The sequence below is a fragment of the Oncorhynchus mykiss genome, chromosome Y (genome assembly GCF_013265735.2).
Source record: "Oncorhynchus mykiss isolate Arlee chromosome Y, USDA_OmykA_1.1, whole genome shotgun sequence".
In the NCBI taxonomy this organism is placed as follows: Eukaryota; Metazoa; Chordata; class Actinopteri; order Salmoniformes; family Salmonidae; genus Oncorhynchus; species Oncorhynchus mykiss.
The window spans coordinates 38604901-38626105 of NC_048593.1; the positions used below are offsets into that span (position 1 = coordinate 38604901).

General features: G+C 47.5%; 1 protein-coding gene across 1 annotated transcript; it reads left to right on the forward strand.

The window, feature by feature from the left end:
* The first annotated feature begins 14 nt into the window (after positions 1-14).
* Positions 15-19672, forward strand: LOC110509433. Its single transcript, XM_036967722.1, has 14 exons — positions 15-231; positions 719-896; positions 6427-6591; positions 6760-6898; positions 7967-8115; positions 8713-8809; positions 11294-11299; positions 11388-11393; positions 11849-12077; positions 12954-13131; positions 15868-16032; positions 16210-16348; positions 18961-19110; positions 19479-19672. The coding sequence occupies exons 1-14, from the start codon at positions 15-17 to the stop codon at positions 19620-19622; spliced, it is 1962 nt and encodes a 653-aa protein (XP_036823617.1). The 3' UTR covers positions 19623-19672.
* The last annotated feature ends 1533 nt before the right edge of the window (positions 19673-21205 follow it).

Sequence of the window (21205 nt, forward strand, 5' to 3'; positions counted from 1 at the left end):
TCTCCCCATACAGTATGCTCCCAAGCAACTACACGCGGGTGTCAGTGTTTGTGATCGTGGGCTTCCCAGGGCTCCATCCATCCTTCTACCAGCTGGTGGCCTGGTTCTTCTTCTTCATTTATGTGATCACGGTGGTGGGGAACATCCTGCTGGTGGTGCTGTTTGCCCTGGAGCGCAGCCTGCAGAAACCCATGTACATCATCATGCTCAGCCTGGCTCTGTCAGATATAGGTAAGATACTCAGCCTGGCTCTGTCAGATATAGGTAAGATATTCAGCCTGGCTCTGTCAGATATAAGTAAGATACTCAGCCTGGTTCTGTCAGATATAGGTAAGATAATCAGCCTGGCTCTGTCAGATATAGGTAAGATACTCAGCCTGGTTCTGTCAGATATAGGTAAGATACTCAGCCTGGCTCTGTCAGATATAGGTAAGATACTCAGCCTGGTTCTGTCAGATATAGGTAAGATACTCAGCCTGGCTCTGTCAGATATAGGTAAGATACTCAACCTGGCTCTGTCAGATATAGGTAAGATACTCAGCCTGAGGTTATCCTGTTATCCTGTTAAAATGTGTGTATGTAAGGACAAGTGACCATAAAACTTCCTGTTCAAATGTGTGGCCTCTTCTTCAATCTGCATAGCACCAAAAAATGTACTAATCAATTGATTGATATTTATTTACATTCTGAAATGTTGTGCTGCTTGTCCATATCCCAGGCTTCTGCACGGTGGCCCTTCCCAAAGTGATAGCTCGGTACTGGTGGGACGACGCTGGCATCTCTTTCTATCTGTGTCTGATACAGAAACAATTCATCCACTACTTTGGAGCACTCACCTCTCTCATCATGATGACCATGGCTATGGACAAATACCTGGCTATCTGCTACCCTCTCAGGTAACATAGATCTACCTAACCCTAACCCTGACCCTTACCCTAACTCTCTCATCATGATGACCATGGCTATGGACCGATACCTGGCTATCTGCTACCCTCTCAGGTAACATAGATCTACCTAACCCTAACTCTCTCATCATGATGACCATGGCTATGGACCGATACCTGGCTATCTGCTACCCTCTCAGGTAACATAGATCTACCTAACCCTAACCTTAACCTTAGCTTAGACAGTGTAAACCCTGTCTAAGCTATATTGAACTGTTTTAAGGTCATACCAAGGATCAATTCACTATTTGATTTAGAATTTAAAGAATTTTAAGACCCCTTGAAACATTGTAAAAGTAATTATTTTATGTGATGAAAAACCTAGTTTTGACCTTACTGTTATTAGCCCATACAAATGCATTGAATAACAGATTCACTGCATGGAACAACAGATAGTCTTTACTGTTATTATAATCTACAAACGCATTGAATAACATATTCACTACATGGAACAGCAGCGAGTCCCCCCCCCCCCCCAAAAAAAAAGTGTCTTAGGGATTAAAGAAAGATTTTTATACATATTTTCTTTTACATGCATTTAACCCCTTTTTTTTGTCACTAAAAAGTTTCCATATATAATTCCATAAATGTTTTGGCTGGTACCAGGTGTAACGGATTTCCTCTTCCTCTTCCTCTTCCTCTTCCTCTTCTGAGGAGGAGTAGGAGAGATCGGACCAATGCGCAGCGTGGTACGTATCCATGATGTCTTTTAATGAGAATGAATACAAAATACAAAAAGAACAAGAGAATCAAAATGAAAACCGAAACAGTCCCGAATGGTGCAAACACTGAAATGGAAAATAAGCACCCACAAAACACAGGTGGGAAAAGGCTACCTAAGTATGATTCTCAATCAGAGACAACGAACGACACCTGCCTCTGATTGAGAACCATACCAGGCCAAACACATAAACACAACCTAGAAAAACTAACATAGACTGCCCACCCAACTCACGCCCTGACCATACTAAAACAAAGACATAACAAAATAACTAAGTACCCCCCCCCACCCAAAGGTGCGGACTCCGGCCGCAAAACCTGAACCTATAGGGGAGGGTCTGGGTGGGCGTCTGTCTGCGGTGGCGGCTCTAGCGCAGGACGTGGATCCCACTCCACCATAGTCTTTGCCCGCTTCTTTCCCCGCCTCAGTTGCGCCTTTAGAGCGCCGACCCTCGCCGCCGACCTCGGACTGGGGACCCTAGCATTCCGGCAGCACCTGACGGACGGGAGATTCCGGCAGCGCCGGATAGGCGGGAGAATCTGGCAGCGCCGGCGTGAAGGGCGACTCCGACAGCGCCGGAGTGACGGGCAACTCTGGCAGCTCCTGACTGACGGACGGCTCTGGCAGCTCCTTATTGGCGGGCAACTCTGGCAGCTCAGCACTAATGGGCGACTCTGGCAGCTCAGGACAGACGGGAGACTCTGGCAGCGCTGGACAGACGGGTGACTCTGGCAGCTCAGGACAGACGGGCGACTCTGGCAGCTCAGGACAGATGGGCGACTCTGGCAGCTCAGGACAGACGGTCGACTCTGGCAGCTCAGGACAGAGGGGAGACTCTGGCAGCGCTGGACAGGAGGGAGACACTGGCAGCGCTGGACAGGAGGGAGACTCAGGAGGAAGGAGACGGAGAGACAGCCTGGTGCGTGGGGCTGCCACCAGAGGCCTGGTGCGTGGAGGAGGCACTGGATAGACCGGACCATGGAGGTGCACTGGAGGTCTCGAGCACCGAGCCTGCACAACCCTACCTGGCTGGATACTCCCCGCAGCCAGGCCAGTGCGGCGAGGTGGAACAGACCGCACTGGGCTGTGCTGGCGAACCGGGGACACCATGCATAGGGCTGGTGCCATGTGCCCCGGGCCGAGGAGATGCACTGGAGACCAGATGCGCTGAGCCGGCTTCATGTCACCTGGCTCGATGCCCACTCTAGTCCGGCCGATACGAGGCGCTGCGATGTAACGCACCGGGCTATGCCTGCGCACCGGGGACACTGTGCGCCTCACGGCATAACACCTGGTGCCTGCCTGGTCCACCTCTCTCCACGGTAAGCACGGGGAGTTGGCTCAGGTCTCCTACCTGACTTAGCCACACTCCCCGTGTGCCCCCTCCAATACATTTTTGGGGCTGCCTCTCGGGCTTCCTTGACCGCCGTGCCAACTCCATTCTCCGGTATCCCTCCTCGCACTGTCCCAGAGAATCCCAGGCAGGCTCCGGCACTCTCCCTGGGTCGACCGACCACCTTTCTATCTCGTCCCATGTTGTTACCTCCTCCAGATAGCGCTGCTCCTTACCACGCTGCTTGGTACTTTGGTGGTGGGTGATTCTGTAACGCTCGTTGTGGGTGGAAGAAGAGGAGGACGAATTCACAGCGTGGTAAGTGTCCATATTGTTTTAATAAGAATACTGAACACTGAACAAAAACAATAAAACGATAAAACGAACAGTCCTGTACGGTGAAGCAAAACACAGAACAGAAAATAATCACCCACAAAACACAGGTGGGAAAAGGCTACCTAAGTATGATTCTCAATCCGAGACAACGAATGACACCTGCCTCTGATTGAGAACCATACAAGGCCAAACACATAAACACAACCTAGAAAAATGAACATAGACTGCCCACCCAACTCACGCCCTGCCCATACTAAAACAAAGACATAACAAAAGAAATAAGGTCAGAAAGTGACACCAGGGGACCTTCAGAAAAGTCTTGTGAGGCCTGTGCGTGTCCTAGAGAAAACAACTGACATGTACATGTTCCTGAGAGTCTCACCTTTACACAGATTAGTGTGTAGCCCAAACTGTTCACCCCCTAAAGACAGAAGTTGGCAGATCGGCTGTACCGACATCAAGACTAGTCCCAAGACGGAGAACACCATCTTGTTCATGAGTCTCATCATTCAAATCAAATCAAATTGTATTTATCCGAATACAATTATTACTTACAAGCCCTTAATCAACAATGCAGTTTAAAAAAATAATAATAATTTAACCTAAAAAAAATAATTAAAGAGCAGCAGTAAAATAACAATAGCAAGGCTATATACAGGGGGTACCAGTACAGAGTCAGTGAGCGGGGGCACCGGTTAGTCAAGGTAATTGAGGTAATATGTACATTTAAGGAGAGTTATTAAAGTGACTATGCATAGATAATAACAGAGAGTAGCAGCAGTGTAAAAGAGAGGGGGTGCAGTGCATATAGTCTAAGTTGTCATTTCATTAGATGTTCAGGAGTCTTATGGCTTGGGGTAGAAGCTGTTTTGAAGCCTCTTGGACCTAGACTTGGCGTTCCGATATCTCTTGTCATGCGGTAGCAGAGAGAACAGTCTATGACTAAGGTGGCTGGAGTTTTTGACAATATTAGGGGTTCCTCTGACACCGCTTGGTATAGAGGTCCTGGATGGCAGGAAGCTTGGCCCCAGTGATGTACCCGGGCCGTACACACTACCCTCTCAAGCACCTTACGGGTTGATGCCGAGCATTTGCCATGCCAGGAGGTGATGCAACCATGCTCTCGCTGGTACAGCTGTAGAACTTTTTGACGATCTGGGGACCCAAGCCAAATCTTTTCAGTCTCCTGAAGGGGAAACGTTGTTGGCGTGCCCTCTTCACAACTGTCTTGGTGTGTTTGGACCTTGTTAGTTTGTTGGTGATGTGGACACCACGGATCTTGTAACTCTCAACCCGCTCCACTACAGCCCCGTCAATGTTAATGGGGGCCTGTTCAGCCCTCCTTTTTCTGTAGTCCATGATCTACTCCTTTGTCTTGCTCATATTGAGGGATAGGTTGTTGTCTTGGCAAGACACGACCAGGTCTCTGACCTCCTCCCTATAGGCTGTCTCATCGTTGTCGGTTATCAGACCTACCATTGTTGTGTCGTCAGAAAACTTAATGATGGTTTTCGAGTCGTGCTTGGCCATGCAGTCATGGGTAAACAGGAGGGGACTAAGCACGCACCCCTGAGGGGCCCCAGTGTTGAGGATCAGCATAGCAAATGTGTTGTTGCCTACCCTTACCGTCTGCGGGGTGACAGTCCAGGATCCAGTTGCAGAGCGAGGTATTTAGTCCCAGGGCCATTAGCTTAGTGATGTGCTTTGTGAGCACTATGGTGTTGAACGCTGAGTTGTAGTCAAAGAACAACCTTATCACATAGATGTTCCTTTGTCCAGGTAGGAAAGGGCAGTGTGGAGTGTGATTGAGATTGCGTAATCTGTGGATCTGTTGGGGCAGTACGTGAATTGGAGTGGGTCTAGGGTTTCTTAGATGATGATGTTGATGTGAGTCATGACCAGCCTTTCAAAGCACTTCATGGCTACCGACGTGAGTGCTACGGGGTGGTAGTCATTTAGGCAGGTTACATTTGCTTTCTTGATCACAGGTACTACAGCAATCTGCTTGAAACATGTAGGTATTGCAAACTCGGTCAGGGAGAGGTTGGAAATGTCAGTGAAGACACTTGCCAGTTGGTCCATGCATGTTCTGAGTACACGTCCTGGTAATCCGTCTGCCTTATGAATGTTGAGCTGTTTAAAGGTCTTGCTCACATCGGCTATGGAGAGCGCGCACAAAAAGCTTATCTCTCTCAGATTTTGTGCACAAATGTGTTTACATTACATTTGGTGACCATTTCTAATTTGCAGATATAGTCCATCCACCTGACAGGTGTGGCATATCAGGAAGCTGATTAAACAGCATGATCATTACACAGGTGCACATTGTGCTGGGGACAATATAAGGCCACTCTATGATGTGCAGCTTTGTCACACAACACAATGCCACAGATGTCTCAAGTTTTGAGGGAGTGTGCAATTGACAGGCTTACTGCAGGAATTTCCACCAAAGCTGTTGCCAGAGAAATGATTGTTCATTTCTCTACCATAAACCACCTCCAAAGATGTTTTAGAGAATTTGGCAATACGTCCAACCGTCCTCACAACCGCAGACCAGGTGTAACCACGCCAGCCCAGGACCTCCACATCCAACTTCTTCACCTGCGAGATCGTCTGAGACCAGCCACCTAGACAACGGATGAAACTGACGAGTATTTCGGTCTGTAATAAAGCCCTTTTGTGGGGAAAAAGGGCTGGGCGGACCTGGCTCCCAAATGGGTGGGCCCATGCCCTCCCAAGGCTGCACTCCTACCCAGACATGTGAAAAGCAGAGATTAGGGCCTAATTTATTTATTTCCTGTCATGAACTGAAACTCAGGAAAAAAAATTTTTTTTGTGTTTTTAGCGTTTATGTTCTTGTTCAGTATACTGTCGATATATCTACCTGTAACTACCTGTATTTTCCTCTCAGGAGTTCATACGATAACGACCAACCTTTTACAGCAGGCAACTCACAGATAACTCTGTCTCTTTCTCTCTTTTTCACCCCCTATCCCACCCATCTCTCCCCCATCTCCCCCCTCTTCCACCCCTCTCACCTTCCCCATCCCTCCCTCCCTCCCTACCTCCCTCCCTCCCTCCCTCTCTACCAGGTACAATGAGCTGATGACCAACAGGACCATGTCTCTCCTAACAGCCCTGTCCTGGGTGTTAGCCATGATATCTCCAGCCATCACCACCGTCCAGTCATCCCAGATGCCTTTCTGTGGGTCCAACCGCATCAACCACTGCTACTGCGACACCACGTCTCTCAACCAGTCAGTGTCCGAATCCCAATTTGCTCCCTATTCACTTTAAAGTGCACTACTTTTGACTCCATAGTGACTTTACTGTATTATACTTGATGTGCATACAGTATATGTATTTTTTTTCAATATCAAATAAATTCAGTCAACCAATCAACCAACCACTCACTCACTCAACAGGCTGTCGTGTGCTGACATCTCGTCCCAGAGCAGACTCTCCTTCTCACTAGCCATGGTCGTTCTTTTTCTCCCCTTTGGCTTCATCGTCTTCTCCTACGTCAACATCATCTTCACAGTGATGCGCATGGCTAACGCACAGGTCAGAATTCTGGAGGTGTGGAGTGTGGGGGTGGGGTGTGCAGGGGGGCTGAGTGGGAGGAGGGGTGTGGGGTGCAGGGGGGCTGGTTGGGAGGAGGGGTGTGTGAGGAGGGGTGGAACCCTGTAGCGATAAATGAATAAGGTCAAAAGGTTACATTGACTTGGAAGAGTGCCAGTGTTGGATAGCCATAGCCAGCTAGCTAACATACCATCTCTCTTTGTTTGAGCTGGGTGTTTGAGTAGACTAACGTAGCTAGCTTCATTTGCTAGCTAAGTAAATGAAAGTGAAAAAAAATACAATGAAATATAGTTTGCTCTCTCTCTTGCTTCTCTTTGTTCAAAATTGCTCAAGATTTTTCTTTCTTTCTCTTTGAGTCATCTACTCACCACATTTAATGCACTGCAGCGCTCGCTAGCTGTAGCTTATGCTTTCAGTACTAGATTCATTCTCTGATCCTTTGATTTGGTGGACAATGTCAGTTTATGCTGCAAGAGGACGTCCTCCAGGAGTTGTCATAATTACTGTGTAACTCTATGGAAGGAGGTGAGAACCATGAGCCTCCTAGATTTTGTATTGAAGTCAATGTACCCGAAGGAGGACGGAAACTAGCTGTCCTCCGTGCTACCCTACAAAGTGTTGTTGAGGCTACTGTAGACCTTCATTACAAAACAGTGTGCTGTAATCAAATATTTGCTGACGTGAATATATTTACTACAGTTTTATCTAAAAATGATTTTAAAAATTATGTTTCACTATTTTATTTTTAGAAATTAACTGAGGAGTATGTTCGTCCCCATCCTCATCTGAGGAGCCTCCTCTGCACTAAACCTGGACTGCCAGGTTCACCATTTCAACTTTACATCACACATTGCTTGTCCTGTCCTGTCTCTGTCCTTAATTTGAACTACTCTCTACTAACCCTAAACCACTGAGAACATTTCTCCATCTCTCCCCTCTCTAACCCAGGGCAGGCTGAAGACCTTCTCTACCTGTGCTACTCAGGGTTGTATCATTCTTATCTAAACTAAACCTTTCCTCTAACCCACTACTCTCCCCTCTCTAACCCAGGGCAGGATGAAGACCTTCTCTACCTGTGCTACTCAGGGCTGTATCATCCTTATTTACTACATCCCCCGTTTCATAGTGAACGCTACACCCTTCATCCCAAACCTGACCACGACCCCTGACCTCCGCATCAGCCTCGCCATTTTCTCCAGGTAGGTAGATCACAGATTAGAGAGGTGGGCTGGTAACCCAAAGGTTGGTAGATCAAGTCCCGGGCTGGGCGATGCAAAAGTGTGGAATGATCTGGCTATTTTGTCAGATCATTACTACCACTGCCATTGTGCCCTTGAGAAAGGCACTTATCCAAAAAAACAGCTACTGTATCCATCCAGGGGCTCCCCCATCTGAACTAAACCCCTCCTGTCCCTGTCTCCCTTCTTCTCCCCTTCTGTCCCCCTCTCCCCCTTCCTGTCTGTTTCTCCCCCTCCCGTTTATTCCTGTCCCTCTCTCCCCTTCTTCCCTCCCCTCCTGTCCCCCCCCCCCTCCCGTCCTGCCCCCCCTCCCGTCCTGCCTCTGTCTGTTTCTCCCCCTCTGCTTCATTCCTGTCTCCCCTCCTATCCCTGTCCCTTTCTTGCCCTCTCCCTTCTCCCCCCTGGCATCCAGAGTCGGTGTGTGTGTGTGTGTGTGTGTGTGTGTGTGTGTGTGTGTGTGTGTGTGTGTGTGTGTGTGTGTGTGTGTGTGTGTGTGTGTGTGTGTGTGTGTGTGTGTGTGTGTGTGTGTGTTAATAAAGTGTTCTTCTTATTCTACAGTCTGCTGCCACCCCTACTCAACCCCTTCATCTACTGCATCCGTACCAAGGAGATCAGGGCTTTCCTGGCCAAGTGGACCAACCGAGGGCAGTCCAACGCACATCACAAACCCTGCATCCACCCCATAGCCTGCTGACAGGCACTCAGGCAGCCTGCCGCTTATAAAATCACACAGGAGGCATTATGACTGCATACATCTCCTGTTCTCTCACCTATGAAGGAAGCCATTGGCCGAAACGTAATCTGGTCATGCAGGTGATGAGCCCCAGATCTGATATGTTTTCATTATTATTATTCAATATGGTAAACAATAAACTTTCACACTTGTTTTTGCTGTCTGGCAGTTTGTTTTTGTTCCCAGATACTGAATGTGCTGTGAAAGAAGAGAGACTACAACACATTCAGACAGCAACAATCATATCTTCATTTGAAATGTCACATCACTCAAACAAGACTGATGTCATCAAATCACATTTGATACGTTTTCATACCTGCCGTTTAACCCTTAAAGGGGCAATCCAGAATTGGTACATCATTATTTTACTTTGAATTGAATCATATATTAGCCATTAATTCTTAAAGAATATAATTTGTAAATGCCCCATGAGCTTAGTTCAAAGGCCGTGCCCAAGCTAGCTGCAGACTAGTAATTATTTTCGAAGAGTAGCTCTTATTCTGTCGGATCGATAGTCTCAGAGTTTAACCACGTGGTATGGTTACGATTTCAGAAATCTACTCAAACCTTAGCCTTCTCGGTTATCGAGGTAAGCTGGTCTGGGCTCAAACCTCAGCCCTCTCATAATTGAGGTAAGCTTGGTCTGAAGATAAATTCCCAAGGTAGGGGTTATATTCGGAAGAACAGAAAGGGGCTGTCCCATGACGCCAGATCAATGTCTGTGCTCATGGGGTGGATCAATGATTTAGTTAAACTCCAAAGGGTATTTTATACAACAATTAGAACAATTTATACAACAATTAGATAAAAGCCTCACAATTGAGACGCTTGTATAAACAGGGTTATGGTAATGTGGCTGTATTGTCTCTCATGAGTTTCAAAGAATTGTACCAAACGGACCAGTTCATAGCTGGCTACTTCACCGACCATTTATACATTCTCCAGAACATGAATATAGTTCAGTTCTCAAGTTCTGTGAGGTGGAAGAAATTCCTTTGTTCTCTCTATGAAAACTCACTCTCTCTCTATACTGTCTGGCCATGAGGAAGAATCTCCTCCAGGAATTTATGACCTGAGATAACAGCAGCCTGGGTGTAGGAGAGAGAGAGAGGGGGAAGGCACGCTATACCCAAAGAGGGCCATGTCATGACGCTATGCATATACGATAAACAGAGAGTAGCAGCAGCGTAGAAAGGGGGGATGGGGGGAGGCACACAATGCAAATAGAGTACTTCCGTTGTGAGGTTAGCTCCTCCGTGGATAACGTAGTTATGAAATAGACTTCTTCAAAATTATCGGCACATACCTATCGCCATTTTTGGTTTAGTTGGAGACGTGAATCCAATATATCATGTGTTAACTTGTTGTCACGACTTCCGCCGAAGTCAGTCCCTCTCCTTGTTCGGGCGGCGTTCGGAGGTCGACGTCACCGGCCTTCTAGCCATCGCCGATCCACTTTTCATTTTCCATTTGTTTTGTCCTTGTTTTACACACCTGGTTTCAATCCAGTTCATAACTCCAGAAAACGTGTTTCCCAGAGTCCAATGGCAGCGAGCTTTACACCACTCCAGCCGATGCTTGGGAATGCGGATGGTGATCTTAGGCTTGTGTGCGGCTGCCCAGCCATTACAAGAAGCTACCGACAAACAGTTATTGTTCTGACGTTGCTTCCAGAGGCAGTTTTGAACTCGGTAGTGAGTGTTGCAACCGAGGACAGTCTATTTTAACGCACTTCAGCACCCGGCGGTCCCCTTCTGTGAGTTTGTGTGGCCTTCCACTTCGTGGCTGAGCCGTTGTTGCTCCTAGATTTTTCCACTTCACAATAACATCACTTACAGGTCACGGGGGAAGCTCGAGCAGGGCAGAAAGTTGACGAACTGACTTGTTGGAAAGGTAGCATCCTATGACGGTGTCCCATTGAAAGTCACTGAGCTCTTCAGTAAGCCAATTCTACTGTTTGTCTGTGGAGATTGCATGGCTGTGCTCGATTTTATACTCCTGTCAGCAACGGGTGTGGCTGAAATAGCCAAATCCACTAACTTGAAAGGCTGTCCACATACCTTTGTACACAAAAAAAGATAGAGAGAACATGCATAGCACTAGAGAGGGGTGGCCAGGGATGAAAACGTTCTGTAATCGACATCATGAGTAATGTGACAAAGATGACATCACCAGGGTGGAGGTCTCTGATTGGCTGTTGGCTGTCTTGTCAGAGGGCATGTTGGCTATAAAGTTGGGAGTTACAAAGTGACTAACATCACACACCTCTGGGGCCACTGGTTGGGAACGAGGTAAGGATGGACAGAGAGCGAGAGCGCGAGAGAGCGAGATATTCCAGGGTCTTCAACATCTCTCTCTTTTATGTAACTCTCTCTCACTATCTCTCTATTACTCTCTCCATCTTAGGTGGAGGTAATGATGGAGAGATGGAGGGTCACCAGATTCTCTCTCTTTTATGTAACTCGCTCTAACTATCTCTCTATTACTCTCTCCATTTTAGGTGGAGGTAATGATGGAGAGATGGAGGGTCACCAGATTCTCTCTCTTTTATGTATATTTCTCTCTGTCTCTCTCTCTTAGGTGGAAGTAAGAATGGAGGATGTAGGGTCTCTTTATATAGCATGATTGAGAGATGGATCTCTCTCTTTGTATATACGCTGTATATATATATATGTCACTTTATATGTCACTCAGTCTCTCTCTCTCTAACCTGGGAGGTAAGGATGAAGAGGGATCCTCCTGAGTCTTCAGCATCTCTCTCTCTCTCTCTCTCTCTCTCTCTCTCTCTCTCTCTCTCTCTCTCTTGTGTATCTCTCTCTCTCACTCATTATCTCTCTCTCACTCGTTATCTCTCTCTCTCTTGTGTAGCTCTCTCTCTCTCACTCATTATCTCTCTAACTTGGTAGGTAATGATTGTAAGAGGCTCTATCTCTCCTCCTCCATCCCCCCCACCTTCCCCAGTACAGTATGTTTGAGGTGAATGAGAACTACACGCGTGTGTCAGAGTTTGTGATCGTGGGCTTCCCAGGGCTCCATCCATCCTTCAACCAGCTGGTGGCCTGGTTATTCTTCTTCGTCTATGTGATCACGGTGGTGGGGAACATCCTGCTGGTGGTGCTGTTTGCCCTGGAGCGCAGCCTGCAGAAACCCATGTACATCATCATGCTCAGCCTGGCTCTGTCAGATATAGGTAAGATAATCAGCTGGGTTCTGTCAGATATAGGTAAGATACTCAGCCTGGTTCTGTCAGATATAGGTAAGATACTCAGCCTGGTTCTGTCAGATATAGGTAAGATACCCAGCCTGGTTCTGTCAGATATAGGCAGACAGAAGAGAGAAGAGACAGAAGTCATTAAGACAGAAAGGTTATCCTGTTAAAATGTGTGTCTGTAATGACATGTTACCATGAACTTCCTGTTCAAATGTGTGGCCTGTTCTCTAATCGGCACAGCACCAAAACATTCACTAATCAATTGGTTCATGTTTCTTTAATAATGTTGATGTGTTGTGCTTCTGTAACGGATGTGAAACGGCTAGCTTAGTTAGCGTGGGCGCTAAATAGCGTTTCAATCAGTGACGTCACTTGCTCTGAGACCTTGAAGTAGTAGTTCCCCTTGCTCTGCAAGGGCCGCGGCTTTTGTGGAGCGATGGGTAACGATGCTTCGAGGGTGACTGTTGATGTGTGCAGAAGGTCCCTAGTTCGCGCCCGGGTATGGGCGAGGGGACGGTCTAAATTTGTACTGTTACATTGGTGCCGTATACCCGGATTACTGGTTGCTGCGGAAAAAGGAGGAAGGTCAAAAGGGGGGTGAGTGTAACGGATGTGAAACGGCTAGCTTAGTTAGCGTGGGCGATAAATAGCGTTTCAATCAGTGACGTCACTTGCTCTGAGACCTTGAAGTAGTAGTTCCCCTTGCTCTGCAAGGGCCGCGGCTTTTGTGGAGCGATGGGTAACGATGCTTCGAGGGTGACTGTTGATGTGTGCAGAAGGTCCCTAGTTCGCGCCCGGGTATGGGCGAGGGGACGGTCTAAATTTGTACTGTTACACTTCTTGTTCATGTCCCAGGCGTATGCACGGTGTCCCTTCCCAAAGTGATAGCTCGGTACTGGTGGGACGACGCTGGCATCTCTTTCTATACGTGTCTGATACAGAAACAATTCATCCACTACTTTGGAACACTCACCTCTCTCATCATGATGACCATGGCTATGGACCGATACCTGGCTATCTGCTACCCTCTCAGGTAACATAGATCTACTTAACCCTAACCCTAACCCTTACCCTAACTCTCTCATCATGATGACCATGGCTATGGACCGATACCTGGCTATCTGCTACCCTCACAGGTAACATAGATCTACTTAACCCTAACCCTAACCCTTACCCTAACTCTCTCATCATGATGACCATGGCCATGGACCGATACCTGGCTGTCTGCTACCCTCTCAGGTAAAATAGATCTACCTAACCCTAACCCTGACCCTAACCCTAACTCTCTCATCATGATGACCATGGCTATGGACCGATACCTGGCTATCTGCTACCCTCTCAGGTAACATAGATCTACCTAACCCTAACCTTTACCCTAACTCTCTCATCATGTTGACCATGGCTTTGGACCGATACCTGGCTATCTGCTACCCTCTCAGGTAACATAGATCTATTCTACAGTGAGGGGGAAAAGTATTTGATCCCCTGCTGATTTTGTACATTTGCCCACTGACAAAGAAATTATCCGTCTATAATTTTAATTGTAGGTTTATTTGAACAGTGAGAGACAGAATAACAACAACAAAATCCAGAAAAATGCATGTCAAAAATGGTATAAATTGATTTGCATTTTAATGAGGGAAATAAGTATTTGACCCTCTCTCAATCAGAAATATTTCTGTCTCCCAGGTGTCTGTTATCCTCTAGTGACTCCCCATCCCGCATGAGGGAGCGTAATCATCGACTGACACTAATTAGCATAACGCAACGGACATAAATATTCCTAGAAAATATTCCTATTAATGAAAATCACTAGTGAAATATATTGAGACACAGCTTAGCCTTTTGTTAATCACCCTGTCATCTCAGATTTTCAAGGTCCTGGATGGCAGGAAGCTTGGCCCCAGTGATGTACTGGGCCGTACGCACTACCTTCTCTAGCGCCTTATTGTCGGATGCCGAGCAGTTAACATACCAAGCAGTGATGCAACCGGTCAGGATGCTCTCGATGCTGCAGCTGTAGTACTTCTTGAGGATCTGGAGAGCCATGCCAAATCTTTTCAGTCTCCTGAGGGGGAAAAGGTGTTGTCATGCCCTCTTCAAGACTGTCTTGGTGTGTTTGGACCATGATCGTTTGTTGGTGATGTTAATGGGGGCCTGTTCAGCCCTCCTTTTACTACAGTCTATGATTAGCTCATTTGTCTTGCTCACATTTAGGGAAAGATTGTTGTCTTGGCACGACACTGCCAGGTCTCTGTCCTCCTCCCTGTAGGCTGTCTCATTGTTGTTGGGGTTCAGACCACTGTTGTGTTGTCAGCAAACCTAATGATGGTGTTGGAGTCATGCTTGGCCACGCAGTCATGGGTGAACAGGGAGTACAGGAGGGGACTGAGCACGCACCCCTGAGGGGCTCTTGAGGGGCCCCAGTGTTGAGGATCAGCAATGCAGATCTGTTGTTGCAGATGACCACCTGGGTGCGGCCAATCAGGAAGTCCAGGATCCAGTTTCAGAGTGTTGTATTTAGTGGGTCTAGGGTTTCTTTGATGATGGTGTTGATGTGAGTCATGACCAGCCTTTCAAAGCACTTCATGGCTACCGACGTGAGTGCTACGGGGCGGTAGTCATTTAGGCTTGCTACCTTCGCTATCTTGGCCACAGGGATTATGGTGGTCTGCTTGAAACATGTAGGTAATACAGACTCGGTCAGGAAGAGGTTGAAAATGTCAGTGAAGACACTTGCCAGTTGGTCCGTGCATGCTCTGAGTACACGTCCTGGTAATCCGTCTGGACCCGCAACCTTATGAATGTTGAGCTGTTTAAAGGTCTTGCTCACATCTGCTATGGAGAGCGCGCACAAAAAGCTTATCTCTCTCATATTTTGTGCACAAATGTGTTTACATTCCATTTGGTGACCACTTATAATTTGCAGATATAGTCCATCCACCTGACAGGTGTGGCATATCAGGAAGCTGAATAAACAGCATGATCATTACACAGGTGCACATTGTGCTGGGGACAAAATAAGGCCACTCTATGATGTGCAGCTTTGTCACACAGCACAATGACGCAGATGTCTCAAGTTTTGAGGGAGTGTGCAATTGGCATGCTTACTGCAGGTATTTACACCAGAGCCATAGAATTGATTGTTATTTTCTCTACGATAAGGCATCTACAAAGTTGTTTTAGAGAATTTGGCATTACGTCTAACCGTCCTCAACAAACACAGACCAGGTATAACCACGCCAACTCAGAACCTCCACATCCGGCTTCTTCACCTACGAGATCGTCTGAGACCAGCCACCCAGACAACTGATGAAACTGAGGAGTATTTCTGTCTGTAATAAAGTCCTTTCGTGAGGAAAAACATATTCTGATTGGCTGGGCCTGCCTCCCCAGTGGGTGGGACCTGGCTCCCAAGTGGGTGGGCCAATGCCCTCCTATGCCCACCCGTGGCTGTGCCCCTGCCCAGTCATGTGAAAAGAAGAGATTAGAGCCAAATTAATTTATTTCAATTGATTAATTTCCTTATATGAACTGTAACATTTTTTAAATTGTTGCATTTTGCGTTTATGTTCTTGTTCAGTATACTGTCGATATATCTACCTGTAACTACCTGTATTTCCCTCTCAGGTGTTCATATGATAACGACCAACCTTTTACAGAAGGCAACTCATAGATAAATCTGTCTCTTTCTCTCTTTCTCATCCCCTATCCAACCCATCTCTCCCCCCTCTCCCACCCCTCTCCCACCTCCCTCCCTCTCCACCAGGTACACAGAGCTGATGACCAACAGGACCATGTCTCTCCTAACAGCCCTGTCCTGGGTGTCAGCCATGATAGTACCAGGCATCACCACCATCCAGACATCCCTGATGCCTTTCTGTGGGCCCAACCGCATCACCCACTTCTACTGCAACACCGTGTCAATGAACCAGTCAGTGTCCACATCCCAAATTGCTCCCTATTCTCTTTAAAGTGCACTACTTTTGACTCCTAGTGACTTTACTGTTATACTTGATGTATATACACTATATGTATTTTTTTAAATGATCAAATAAATTCAGTCAACCATCCAATCAACCAACCAACCACTCACTCACTCACTCAACAGGCTGTCGTGTGCTGACATCTCGTCCCAGAGCACAGTATCCGTCGCACTATCCATGTTCGTCCTCTTCCTCCCCTTCAGCTTCATCGTCTTCTCATATGTCAACATCATCGTCAGCGTGATGCGCATGGCTAACGCACAGGTCAGAATTCCGGAGGTGTGGAGTGTGAGGGTGGGGTGTGCATGGGGAGGAGGGGTGGGTGATGCAGGGGGGCTGGGTGGGAGAAGGGGTGGGGAGTGCAGGGGGGCTGGGTGGGAGAAGGGGTGGGGAGTGCAGGGGGGCTGGGTGGGAGGAGGGGTGGGGTGTGCAGGGGGGCTGGTTGGGAGAAGGGGTAAGGAGGGGTATGTAGGGAGGGGTGTGTGAGGAGGGGTAAGGAGGGGTGTGGGGTGCAGGGGGGCTGGTTTGGAGGAGGGGTAAGGAGGGGTGTGTGAGGAGGGGTGTGTGACCCCACCACTAAATGTTTATGAGCATGGTCTTATTTCATTACGAGCTCAACGTAACATCAATAGGTTTAGGCTACTACACATGATACTCTAATTTTCCCTATTCCCAACAGGAGGTTGCTACCACATAGCCTATGAATGAAAGTTTACACAGGTCGAGAGAAAAATTGGAGTAATCAAGCTGACAGTGACATTCAATACCACCTTGCACACTCTTGCCTGCGTCTAGTTGATCTAGGGTGTGATCATTAGTCCAACAATTGTAAACAAGAGTTTCTATTGGACAAGTTCAGCCATGTTTATCCCCATTTCGTTCCATTTACTTCCTTTTAATAAATGTTTTTCAACAGAATCTACGTAATGAATGCATCCCTGATCACACGCAAACACAGATCACTTTCATAGCAGCCACATACAAACAGCATGATCACTTTGCTTGTTGTATAATTCCTTCTCGCATCTACATGCTCTCTTACTCTCACCCTTTCCCTTCACTTGCACAACACATCAGCTGTCTGTGACCAGACAGGAAAAAAAATTCCAAGCCACCCTTCATTTGATAACCATTAACTGCTACACACCGCCTACATAATTGTCACTATATTAGCTAACGTCATAGTCAACATAGCTACTAGATTTCACACGCTAGTAAACCCGGTACAATCATGCACTACAGTCTACAGTCAGCAAGCAGTTTAGCAGTTATATCGGAGGGACCCGGTGGCAATAAATTAATAAGATCAAAAGGTTACATTGACTTGGAAGAGTGCCAGTGTTGGATAGCCTTAGCCAGCTAGCTAACATAGCATCTCTCTTTGTTTGAGCTGGGTGTTTGAGTAGGCTAAACTAGCTAGCCGCATTTGCTAGCTAAGTAAGTGAAAGTGAAAAAAATACAATGAAATATAGTTTGCTCTCTCTCTTGCTTCTCCTTCATTTGTTCAAAACTGCTCAAGTATTGTCCATCTTTCTCTTTGAGTCATCTACTCACCACATTTTATGCACTGCAGCGCTCGCTAGCTGTAGCTTATGCTTTCAGTACTAGATTCATTCTCTGATCCTTTGATTTGGTGGACAATGTCACTTCATGCTGCAAGAGGACGTCCTCCAGGAGTTGTCATAATTACTGTGTAACTCTATGGAAAGAGGTGAGAACCTTGAGCCTCCTAGATTTTGTACTGAAGTCAATGTACCCAAAGGAGGACGGAAACTAGCCGTCCTCCGGCTACACCCTGGTGCTACCCTACAAAGTGTTGTTGAGGCTACTGTAGACCTTCATTACAAAACAGTGTGTTTTAATACATTATTTGGTGACTTGAATATATTTACTACAGTTTTATCTAAAAATGATTTTAAAAATTATGTTTCACTATTTTATTTTTAGAAATTAACTGAGGAGTATGTTCCTCCCCATCCTCATCTGAGGAGCCTCCTCTGCACTAAACCTGGACTGCCAGGTTCACCATTTCAACTTTACATCACACATTGCTTGTCCTGTCCTGTCTCTGTCCGTAATTTTAACTACTCTCTACTAACCCTAAACCACTGAGAACATTTCTCCATCTCTCCCCTCTCTAACCCAGGGCAGGGTGAAGACTTCTCAACCTGCTCCTCAGGGCTGTATCATTCTTATCTAAACTAAACCTTTCCTCTAACCCACTACTCTCCCCTCTCTAACCCAGGGCAGGGTGAAGACCTTCTCTACCTGTGCTACTCAGGGCTGTATCATCCTTATTTACTACATCCCCCGCTTCGTAGTGAACGCTACACCCATCAACCCCAACCTGACCATGACCCCTGACCTCCGCATCGGCCTCACCCTTTTACACAGGTAGGTAGACCACAGATTAGAGAGGTGGGCTGGGAACCCAAAGGTTGCTAGTTCAAGTCCCGGGCCGGGCGATGCAAAAGTGTGGAATGATCTGGCTATTTTGTCAGATCATTACCACCTCTGCCGTTGTGCACTCATCCCAAAAACAGCTTTCCATCCAGGCGCTCCCCCGTCTGAAATAATTGTCCCTCTCTCCCCTTCCTGTCTGTTTCTCCCCCTCCCCTTCATTCCTGTCCCTCTCTCCCTTTCGTCCCTCCCCTTCTGTCCCTCTCTCCCCCTCCTATCTGTTTCTCCCCCTCCCCTTCATTCCTGTCCCTCTCTCCCTTTCTTCCCTCCCCTCCTGTCCCCCTTTCCCCTCCCGTCCTGCACCCCCCCCCCCCCCCCCCCCCTTCCTGTCTGTTTCTCCCCCTCCGCTTCATTCCTGTCTCCCCTCCTATCCCTGTCCCTTTCTTGCCCTCTCCCTTCTCCCCCCTGGCATCCAGAGTCGGTGGAAGACCTTCTCCACCTGTAGTTCCCAGCTGTGTATCATCTCTCTGTACTACGTCCCCCGGTGCTGTGTCTATACCAGCAGCGTCATCAACTTCTCCATCAGCCAGGACTTTGTTCTCCGCCTAACCCTGCTCTACAGGCAGGTAGCGTAGAGGTTAGAGAAGCGGGTCAGCAACCAGAAGGTTTTCAGTTTCAATCCCATGTTTGCCAGGGAAAAATGTGGTTGGGAGTGGTGGATTGCTGCCGTCTGTGTCCTAGATACCATCACCTGCTGTTGTGACTTTGAGCAAGGCAATTAACCCCTAAATGCCTCACTGGGCACTACACTAGTAGCTGCCCATTGCTCCAGCCCCTGTGTGTGTGTGTGTGTGTGTGTGTGTGTGTGTGTGTGTGTGTGTGTGTGTGTGTGTGTGTGTGTGTGTGTGTGTGTGTGTGTGTGTGTGTGTGTGTGTGTGTGTGTGTGTGTGTGTGTGTGTGTGTGTGTGTGTGTGTTAATAAAGTTTTCTTCTTATTCTACAGTCTGCTGCCACCCCTAGTCAACCCCTTCATCTACTGCATCCGTACCAAGGAGATCAGGGCTTTCCTGGCCAAGTGGACCAACCGAGGGCAGTCCAACGCACATCACAAACCCTGCATCCACCCCATAGCCTGCTGACAGGCACTCAGGCAGCCTGCCGCTTATAAAATCACACAGGAGGCATTATGACTGCATACATCTCCTGTTCTCTCACCTATGAAGGAAGCCATTGGCCGAAACGTAATCTGGTCATGCAGGTGTTGAGCCCCAGATCTGATATGTTTTCATTATTATTATTCAATATGGTCAACAATAAACTTTCACACTTGTTTTTGCTGTCTGGCAGTTTGTTTTTGTTCCCAGATACTGAATGTGCTGTGAAAGAAGAGAGACTACAACACATTCAGACAGCAACAATCATATCTTCATTTGAAATGTCACATCACTCAAATAAGACTGATGTCATCAAATCACATTTGATAGAGTTTAACCCTTAAAGGGGCAATCCAGAATTAGTACATCATTATTTTACTTTGAAATGAGTCATACATTAGCCGTGGATTCTTGAAGATTATAATTTATAAATGCCCCGTGAGCTTAGTTCAACGGCCGTGCCCCATCAGAAGTGCCGTGCCCCATCAGAACCCAAAATATAAACTTGTTTACTCCACATGTGTAAACAAGATCAATGTAAATGTACACTGTATAGTTTCAAAACTAGACTTTTGATCTCATGGATGCACTGTAAAGGCGTTGCTGTGAATTTGACAGTAACTTACAAGCAGCTGATTGGTAAGTAAGTTACTGTTTATCATATTGCAGTAAACCTACTGTCATCTCAATGCTGTAACAAAGCAAGTACTGTGTAATGCCCAGTGTTGGGGGTAACCTTTAATGTGTTAGTGTAATGAACACCAGGAGAGACAGAGAGCTGGTTTCAAGCGCAGGGCGAAGCAGGTGTTTATTGGTAAAGGACCACAGGAGGTTGCAGGTAGCTGGGTCCAGAGGCAGACAGAAGGTAATACACAGGAGGAGGCAGGTAGCTGGGTCCAGGGGCAGGCAGAAGGTCATACACAGGAGGAGGCAGGTAGCTGGGTCCAGGGGCATGCAGAAGGTCATACACAGGAGGAGGCAGGTAGCTGGGTCCAGGGGCAGGCAGAAGGTCATACACAGGAGGAGGCAGGTAGCTGGGTCCAGGGGCATGCAGAAGGTCATACACAGGAGGAGGCAGGTAGCTGGGTCCAGGGGCAGGCAGAAGGTCATACACAGGAGGAGGCAGGTAGCTGGGTCCAGGGGCATGCAGAAGGTCATACACAGGAGGAGGCAGGTAGCTGGGTCCAGGGGCGGGCAGAAGGTCATGCACAGGAGGAGGCAGGTAGCTGGGTCCAGGGGCAGGCAGAAGGTCATACACAGGAGGAGGAAGGTAGCTGGGTCCAGGGGCAGAAGGTCATACACAGGATGAGGCAGGTAGCTGGGTCCAGGGGCAGGCAGAAGGTCATACCTAAGAGGAGGCAGGTAGCTGGGTCCAGGGGCAGGCAGAAGGTCATACACAGGAGGAGGCAGGTAGCTGGGTCCAGGGGCAGGCAGAAGGCCATACACAGGAGGAGGCAGGTAGCTGGGTCCAGAGGCAGACATAAATTCATAAACAGGGGGTCCAACAAGGCAACAGTACAGGCAGGGAAAAGGCTAGTAACGTCATCTGGGAGATCAGACAATAGGTT